The sequence below is a fragment of the Salvia miltiorrhiza genome, chromosome 8 (assembly GCF_028751815.1).
Source record: "Salvia miltiorrhiza cultivar Shanhuang (shh) chromosome 8, IMPLAD_Smil_shh, whole genome shotgun sequence".
NCBI lineage: Eukaryota > Viridiplantae > Streptophyta > Magnoliopsida > Lamiales > Lamiaceae > Salvia > Salvia miltiorrhiza.
Window position 1 is genome coordinate 31,343,571 of NC_080394.1, and position 9,861 is coordinate 31,353,431.

The 9,861-nt window shown below is 34.3% G+C and overlaps 1 protein-coding gene and 1 long non-coding RNA gene across 2 annotated transcripts; both read right to left on the reverse strand.

Moving 5' to 3' along the window:
- Positions 1–1,409: 1,409 nt before the first annotated feature.
- LOC130997700 (uncharacterized) lies at positions 1,410–3,210 on the reverse strand. The gene is made up of 3 exons (XR_009093161.1): positions 3,037–3,210; positions 2,115–2,169; positions 1,410–1,645 (listed from the first exon to the last, which is right to left on the reverse strand). It is a non-coding gene; the product is annotated as an uncharacterized LOC130997700 (long non-coding RNA).
- A 5,004-nt stretch (positions 3,211–8,214) lies between these two features.
- Positions 8,215–9,567, reverse strand: LOC130997701 (uncharacterized). The gene is made up of 2 exons (XM_057923101.1): positions 9,073–9,567; positions 8,215–8,971 (listed from the first exon to the last, which is right to left on the reverse strand). Exons 1-2 carry the CDS (start codon positions 9,238–9,240, stop codon positions 8,486–8,488), a joined length of 654 nt encoding a protein of 217 aa, XP_057779084.1. The 5' UTR covers positions 9,241–9,567; the 3' UTR covers positions 8,215–8,485.
- Positions 9,568–9,861: the final 294 nt, after the last annotated feature.

Here is a 9,861-nt window from a genome sequence, read left to right on the forward strand (position 1 = left end):
CGCATGAGTTGCCCGTGTGCTTCTTCCCGATCTCGTTGCACATATCTTCTCGTGTGACGTGTGTTTGACGTTATTGCTCGAAGCACGCGTTGATGGATGATGTCATTCTCCATGTACTGGCGCATGTACTCTTCCATAACGGCTTAAGCTTCAGCTACAGTTGCAGCTGTGTGTTCAACATCATGCTCAGAAGAAGATGAAGGCATCACTGAAATTTTTTGATGTTATAAAGAGAGAATCAAATAGGAAAGAACTGTTTTTCTAAATGATGAGAATGAAGTATATGGTTCATGTATTTATAATCTACAAGGGTTGACCGTTCGAGAATGCAACGATTACAATTTCTTATTTAAAATGACCATTCGAGAATGCAACGGTTACATTTTTTTTAAAAATGGCTGTTGGAGAATTCAACGGTTACCTATTCTTATTTAAAGTGACCGTTGGAGAATGCAACGATTACTATTTTTATTAAATGATCGTTGGAGAATGCAACAATTACCATTTTTATTAAATGATCGTTGGAGAATGCAACAATTACAATTTTATTTTAAATGACCATTGGAGAATTCAAAAAACAAGTACATTTTATTGAAGGTAAATTAGAAAGATACACACAACACAGTTGCAGATTAAAATAAATTCTAGTCGATACAATATAACACAACTGATCATCATCTTCCCATTTTTTCAGTATCTTCTCGCATTGCTTTTTATGTAGGTGTAGCTGCATTGTCGTCATCTCTGATGTGTCCATCATTACAATTTCATACTCATTGAGACATTGTTTTACTTTTTCTAGGCGGTGTTCCTCTTTTTTTATACGCACATTCTCCTCCATTATACGTATGTACTTGGTAGCATTGTCCACATGCTTGTTCGCAACTTCATTCAGTGCACTGAGGTCTTCTTTTTTTCCTTTTCCTTCGCCTTTCTCTTTGCCACTTTCTGCCCCATTGGGCGGCTCGTGGGAGTATCTTCAGCTGTAGAAGATGATGTGTAGGCTTCTCCTTCTGTATTTTTCGTTCTTTTAGATGCTTGAACATTCCCTTGAACTTCGGCAAACTTGGAAAATGTCGACATAATTCTCCAAACTCTAATGTACTTAAAACCCTGTATACCGTGATGTTGCTTGTATTCAGTTTGTGCCATCTCCATAATATCAGCATCATCCACACCGCTCTTCCAGATGCTTGCTATCCTATTGTAACAATCAAAAAATAATTTAACCTATTTTTGCATCTTGTAAAAATGAGACTTCAATTGTTTGGGTTTCTGTCGCAGCCCGGCCTAGGAGAAAGATAGCTAGACCAGGTATCGTACGACTAGGGTGGAGAACGAGAGATGGAAAGTAATTGAAAGGAAACTAAGGCAAATAAATAATTAACTCACATATATAACCATCAAACTTTAACAAAAGAAGTTTAAACCAAATAAATATCATAACCAAGATTTATCAAGCTCATATACAGGGTAAGGTTTTAAAACATTCTACAACACGTCAAAAGTGATAAGAGAAATAAAGTGTTGCAGCGGAGTACATCATTGGACATTATGTATGAAGACACAACATCCTGAGCCTATTACTATTTACATAAACAAAAAGCTCCAGCTCAGCACACTTCCATCTTCATCCAAACTTAACCTGCACATTTAGAAAGATATGCAGGGCTGAGTACCACAAGCACTTAGTGAACATATGCCGAAAACATTTAAAACTCTGCATGATAATGCTATATATTGAACTTGCCACTTTAAGCAATACACAAGGGATTTTCTGAAGCAACATGTGTTTGCTAAACTGTTTTTACATAGTATTTGAAAGTGTCTGCGTAGACTAAGTTCTCATGTAAGTATGTACCATATCTACTAGTCTCAATAAACACGTTGAGAAGTAGGCCTCCTTCCCAAACGTAACGACAAGCTAACTCAAGGTTAACCGTCACTCTGTGTACACAAATCCTGACTTGCTCAGGACCCGAATTCGTTCTTCTATGTAGATGGTATCATACAAATCTTAAACATTGGCAAGTCAACAATTTGAAAATAAATGCATACACTTAAACTTTATATAATAAAGTATGCATCATTGTTTCTTGAGTTAGTAAGCCCACCTGATATGTTTCTCTTACTTCGTATTCTAGTGTCAGGCTCGTTCCTAGCCGGAACCTTTAAATGGATAAAGATTTTTTTTGTAAGAAAAATTAAGTAAGGAAATATATATATAAATATAATATTACAACAATAACTCATATTTGCTATTCACTTATTATCCTAACATTTCCTCACATCATATCATCAATACAATAACACCACTCATCCTCTTAACTCAATAAGGAAAAAAGAAGAAGAAAAGAATAAGCTCATGGATGTTTGTCAATTCTCAATGAATAGATACATATTTAGTTTAATAAACTATCTTTATTAATCTCCTCAATCTCTTTGAAATAAAATCTCAATGATCTCAATTTAAACTCAATTATTAAAGTCACTAATCTCATCCATATGCATAAAAATAGAATATTTATCAATTCCCTGCTCTTTATACTATAGAGCTGTACAAAAGAATTGGGTAGTAGGGCTGTTCTAACCTCAATAATTAATAGAATCACTATAATATACTTATATCCATCAAACAATAGCATATAAACTTTCTCAACTTAAAAGCCCCAACTTCCCCTAAACTAACAAAATCAATCTCACAACCATATAGTGCAAACTCATAATATACTCATATATAACATAATTCCAGCTCAAGAACACATATATAAACTCATTTATTCAAGAACATAATCAGAATTTTCGAACTCAATCCTAGGGTTTATACTAACTTGAGTAAAATCAAAATCAAGTAAAAATCTTCATAATTAACTACCATAATCATGCTTAGGAATATCAAAAACATAATATATATCAATATTGAAATCATATCTCAACTCTAGAATAAAATCCCCAAATTTTCGAAAAACCCTAGAATCCAAAATATAATTTTCTTCAAGCTAAAAGTAGATAGAGATAGAAAATTAAGAACTTCACCTTTTTCTCAAACTATTGTGGCTATTGCTTGAAATTCCTTATGAAATCGAGCTTGAAGGTAAAACATGGCGAAATTTTGTTTTGCTGGAGGGAATGGTCGACTGTGAGGGAAGTAAAGGAAATGACTCCTTAATTCTAATAAACACATGTAGTTATCCTTTTTGTTTGGGGAAATGTGCATTAAGAATCTAGAAACCAATTTATGAAATTAGAAAATAAAACTTCAAATGGATTACCAACATGATCAGCCCACTTGGCATATTTACATATGTATATATATACTTTTAGATTTTAATATAACATAGCTAAAAAAAATAACTTTAATAATGCAAAATCTATACAATAATTTTATAAATAAAAGTAAACACTTTAATTTTTTTTTTAAATAAATATCTTCCAATTACAAAATTTTAATAAAGCTATCTATCAACAACTATTCACCTTCACGAAAATAAAATAAAATATTCTCATATTATTCACACTATTGATTTAGTAATAAATCTTAATTACTAAACCAATAAACTCATTAGTAAATAATACTCAAATAATTAAATAGCATCTCAAGCTATTTAATTCCTTTAACAAATATATATATATACTAATAAAAATATTATAAAAATATACGGGGTATTACAGTTTCTAGATGGAGTGTTGGCAGGGCGATTTTCATTGTAGGCTTCTGTAACGCATTTTCACATTTGCTCGCTCTTTTGTCGTTTCCAACCACCGAATCGATGCTAATATCAATCCGACATTGCGCAAGAACCTCACTTTTCGCATCTAAATAAAACTCTTGTGGCTTGTTCGTATTTTGTTAGTTGTCGTCGGATTGTGGCTCAACAGAAAGATTTATATTCTCCAAACCTTGAACTGCCTTTTTTGATGATGGTGTCCCTCCGTCAGTACCACTCCCAAGTCCCATGACTCCCATCTATGCTGCTCCTCCTAGATGAGTTTGTAAACATAAACCCCTGTGAAGGATATCATTGCGGGGAAAACCCTGGCGGGAGATACCAACTCGGGGGATATCCGTATGGTTGAAACCCCTGAGGCAGATGCCCTTGGGATGAAAATTAAAATGGAGGGATCGATTGACTCATGGGATTGTTAGGATATATTTGAGAATTATGCATATTTGGCCACGAGAAATTTGGAAAATTGGAACAAACGTCTAAATTTTGAGAAGGAAAACTTGAATTTTGAGAAGCATAATTTGATCCATAGGGATCAAACCAATTTGAAAATCCACTCATGATGTTCTTGAAATTTTTTGGGAAGGAAGAAATTTGAGAAATAAGTATACATAGTTGTGCAGTAAATATATGAGATTGTTGTGTTATTTATAGCAAAAAATTCGACTGCTAAAAATTTGACCGTTAAGTTTTTGAACGTTATAATAAAATAAATAGAAAAAAAAGTAAAAGGAAAGACAAACGCTAGAACAAAATAGAGGAAAGAATTAAATTTCAAAAAAGAAATAAAAAAACGAAACAAAAGAAAGAAAAAAGAATGAAATAATAAAAGTAAAGAAATAAAAAAACCGACAAGAACAAAAAAAAGGTAGAGATAGAAAGATTTGGAGCTGCTTGCACGCCGCCCAATAAAAAAGGATTCGCATTGTCAGCCAAACACCAACCTCCTCTGCAGGTACCCATTCTCTTCTTGGTACCCCAAATTTTGGCTCTCACTATGATAGTACCGGGTCCCATCAATGCCACATGGATAAGGAGCCTCCCCATAGTGGATGGCCTTAGAGCCACTCCCGTCATGGTAGGAGTTTTATAAATTTTATTTTCATTTGGTCTAAAATAATACATTTTGAGATTAAAATAAATATTGAATTTTAAATAAAAAATTTCATTAAATTTAAATTTCAAGATTAGAATATTAAAAAAATAGAACTATTAAAAATGAAATTTGAACTACTGCTGGATAGGACCAAATCGTGCCCAAATATGTTCGATTAAATCTTCTTAGTGGCAGTTGTGGATTCATTTGTCACGAATGAAGAACTCTCGAGCCAATTATGCTCGAAATTCTGGCGAAGCTCCTTGCCGAGCTTGATGGATGCTGATCGGGGGCGAAGTAATGTCGGTCGTTCAGCAGCAACCTTACGATCACGATGAATGTTTGTTTTCCTTTTTGCATTTTTTTTCTCAGAGGGTTATTCGACATTAAATGACTCGTTGCTTTCAAAAACGTGCTTACAAGCTCGAATATTTGAATGTTGGGACTAACAATAGGAACCTCGTCAGTAAAAAAATTGGAAGAGTTGGAAGAAAAAGACATTTTTTGTAAGAAATATGGAATAGGAGTTGAATTTGGTGTGAAAAAATTGAATGAAATTGGTGAGTATTTATATTAAAAAAATAAAAATAAAAAATAAAAAGAGTCGTCGATTCCCCAACAGACAACTTTTAAACTAACCGAAAAAATGCAGTCAACAGTCATTTTGTTTTTAATAATAGACGCGTGCTATGCACGCGCCATACATCTCTCTCTTCGCGCTTGGCTCGCTAGCTTGCCCCCCTCTCCCTCTCTAACCGGGGGATTTGGCAACGTTGAGTGGCTCGTTGGAGTATGGCTCGAGCCTGGTCAGCGAGCTTCGTTGGAGATGCTCTACATATAGAAGAATTGTTCAATATATAATCATCATTCATTCACTCATTAAATATATATAGTTTCTGTAAAACCCTCACGGTGTATATTTATTCAAATTTTATTTAATATTTAGAGCATTCACAACAGGGCTCTTATCGTCGCCTAGAGCGCCTCCCCACCGCTGTTACGCCACCCAACTTGAACTGCAGCCCTAAGCCTCGCTCCCGGCTCTTGCGTGTTTGTGTATGACGCGTGCTATTATGCGCACCTACATTAAAAAAATTAGAAACTTCATTTTGAGACGGCAGATGACTTCATTGCTGTTATATCGGAATTTTTACAAAGAAGAAATATGAAGAATGAGGATTGGATGGGGCAGCGGTGGCGGGGTTTGTTTCATCGGATATGATTTAATTTTTTCTAATTTTTATTTATATTTTTTTAATTTTAATTTTTTATTTTTTTAAATTTTAAAATTCTAAACTTTTTTAATTCTTTTAATTTTTTACCTAATTGTGAATAAAATTATTTATTTTAATTATTATAATTCTGAAATTTATTTAATGAAATTTTTTATTTTAAAATTTGATATTTATTTTAATTTTGAAATGCATTGAAAGTGGAGAAATGAAAATAAAATTTTAGAGCCCATGAATGTGGCTTTTAAGTGGGGCCCACCCCCTTAGAGTCCCAACGGGGACGGTGGATGCTCTTACTGCATTGCATGAATAGTAGAATTTCACGTGTTGATTTCCGTTACGGGCCTTTGTAGGTATTTTGATAAGGGTAATTCTATTCATAGCCCTCGTTTTACTCAATGTAGCCCCTTAATTAAAATAATAATAATAAATAAATATGAATTTACTATTTCATCCTATAGCCTATAACCCCCAAATTAAATACCCCATAGCCCGTAGCCCATAGCCCCCAAATTAAATATCCTATAGCCCTTGATTTTCAGTTCACTTCTGCATAGAACTTCACGAATTTGCTACTAGCTTTTCTCCAGTCTCGTTTATTGAATTTAGATTCATTGACGAACAATGATTGAATCATGGAAATGCTGCTTATGATTTTCGATTTGTTCATAGTTAATACCGTAGAGAAATTGTGAAGCTGCAATTTGTTGATCTCATCCATGCTGTCATCGTTTTGCTTCTTCTCTTTTCTGCTCATCTCAATTCAATTCCCAAGCAAACAGGTAATGGGCCCACATTATTTGCTTTATTGTCTTCATTTTTTTTAATGTTTTTTAAATGATTTTTTTTCACTTGCAATGTGGAGTAGAGTATCGATCTATAGCAGGGTGGAATAAACATTGATTGTGATTTTAGTTTGTATTATCCAATTCTGAAATGCAAGTTCTTTTGGCAGATTTTAGAGCCTATGAGATTCTATTTGGTTCCATTTGCAATGATGCATATTAAATTCTTGAGTGCATCCAAGGACATGCTACCTGAGTTCTTGAAGAGCACAATTATGAATGATGGGTTATAATTTTGATTATATGCAAAGGGCCGTGTATTTTGAATCACTTGCCTCACAATTTTGCCCCCTGCTTTCGGGTGGTGGTATATATATAGGTTAGGAATCTCCTGGGGAGTCTGAACCAAATTTAATCCTGGCCTTTTACTGGCGTCGGAAGACGCTTGGACGAGAAACCTTTAAAAATTGGATATTTAATTTGGGGGTTATGGGCTATAAGGTGAAATAGTAAATTCATGTTTATTTATTTATTATTATTTTAATTAGGGGCTATAACCGAACAAAACGGGGACTATGAATAGAATTACCTATTGATAATACATTCAGTCTTATTTCTTGATAATGATCGGATTTCAGTCTCGTACTGATCGTTATATAATTTATTTGTCAACTACTCAATTGGAAATTGTTAGTCATTTCTGGGCTTTGATAATTAGAAAGAAGTCTGTAAAACGTTGAGACTAGGAGTGAGCAAAATCCGGTTAAATCCGAAAAGCCGAACCGAACCTAACCGAAATAATAATTCGGTTCGGTTAATTTGGTTTTCGGTTCGGTTTTGGTTATGAATTTTAAAATTTTCGGTTTTTCGGTTCGGTTATGGTTTTTATCAAAAAATATTTGGTTAACCGAAAACCGAACCGAAATAATAATTAATTTAATAATTTTTATAATATATATATAGTATTTAAAAATTAAAATGATTATTTATAATTATTCAATAAAATAGTTAGTAATTACTCTTTATTTGGACTCTTAATCTCGGTCATCTTTAAAAAAAATAAAGAAACTTTTCATTTCCTTTCTCCACTTTTTCTCCGACTCTCAATTTATGTTTGGATTATTATTTTTTTGTGGATTTTGAATCTTGAATATTGAATGTTAACTAGTTATTTAAAATTTAGAAAATATATTGTGTATTTATTTCGGTTATTTGGTTTTAACCGAAACCGAACCGAAATATTTCGGTTCGGTTTTGTTCGGTTTTAGACATGTTCGGTTCGGATTTGGTTATTAATTATATAATTCGGTTTTAATTTGGTTTTTGTTATTCGGTTCGGTTCGGTGACCGAATAACCGAATGCTCACCCCTAGTTGAGACAAATAATTTCATTTCAAAGTTGTGTTTGACTTTGACCCCACTTACATTTTGAAGCATGCATATACAGCTAAAGAACAAATCTAGCTCTTGTGTATTTTTATTTTTCTTACAGCATCCCGAATTGTCGGTAGGACATGTTTCATGTATATCCAAACTATTTACTCTCAATCTCCACAAAACAAGTGGTTCTCCTTCATCGATCTCATCTAAACCAGCAGCAACAAAAATAGAATAAAAAATTTTATATTAATCGATGGAGATGAATTAATGTTGGTGAATGGCTGATGCAACTGTGTGGGCCCAGTACTTCAAATGTTTCTTCATATCTGCAGCTGTGGAAGCTGCAGGAATCCTCAAATTCAGCAATGGCGAATTAGGGCTTCTTACGGCCCAGGCCTCCGACAAATAGGGTCTGATTATCTCGTTGCCGCTGTGATGTTCCGACCACCCAATCCTCTGCAGGCCAGGAACCAAGTGTATAATTCGCTTCGTCAAGTTCTCTCTTCTGAAAATGAACCCTAAATCCATGAATCCCTTCACTTCTTCCAGCTCCAGATCCACTAATCTTTTGCAGCTCACGCTCTTCTTCAAACTCGGATGATTTCTCCATCTTTTCTGGGCTGAAATCGGCGAGGATGACTGGCACCTGCCCTTGCCGGAGACCAGGTTTAGGTTTAGATTTAACCTCGTCGGTATTTCGTCGTCAGTTTCCTTCTCGAAATCATCGCTTTCTTCGCTGCTAATCTCATCCTTATATATTCTCGTAAAAGAGGAGCATGCGCACAAACTTGAGTTTTTATTACGTACGTATGTATGTATGTATGTATGTATGTATGTATACAGGAACTTACTAGTGGAGAGATTTCTTGCATTTGGGAAGTGAATTTTGATGAATGAATGAGGGTTTTGACATCTTCGGCGGCGCGAAACGACGGCGTCTCTGCGAAAAGAATAATCTGGTGAAACCAGAGACGGTCCATCACTGCGACTAGGCATACCGTGGATTTCTCTGCTGCCATTTCACTGAAACCCAGAGAATAATCTTTACTTTTTTTTGTTGGTACTATTTAATTAGTGTTTGGAGCAGTAGGTGTTGGCTGGCAGAATAAATATTTGAGCAATGATGATGATGATGATAGGGTTGTCTTGTGGTGGTAAAATCAATAAATGAATTTCTCAACCAAAAAAGAAAGAAAAAGAATCTCAATATATGAAAATGCAAATTGAATGTGGAGGGGTCGTAGACAATGGTAGATGTGGTCTGCAACCATCCAATTTCCACATTACACACATGCCTCAAACTCCTCCATCTCTTATTTCGCCTTCAACCCTTGTGGGGATCTCATTTAAGTCTTCTTGGGAGATCATTTGTTGCTCATTTGTATGACATCTCTTATTGCATGTATTCGTAAATAAATGATTTATTTAATGTTAATATGTATATTTTTCGTATGTATAAGTTATAAATCCCAAATTTTTAATATTTGCCACATGTCAATCAATCACAAATACTCTCTCCGTCCCAATAATGAAGACACACTTCATTTGGTCACGGAGGTTAAGGTGAGGTAGTTTAAGAAATAAAGTGTTGTGGCCCACATTATTAATGTATTTGATTAAGGAGTTGATTAGGGGCTTTA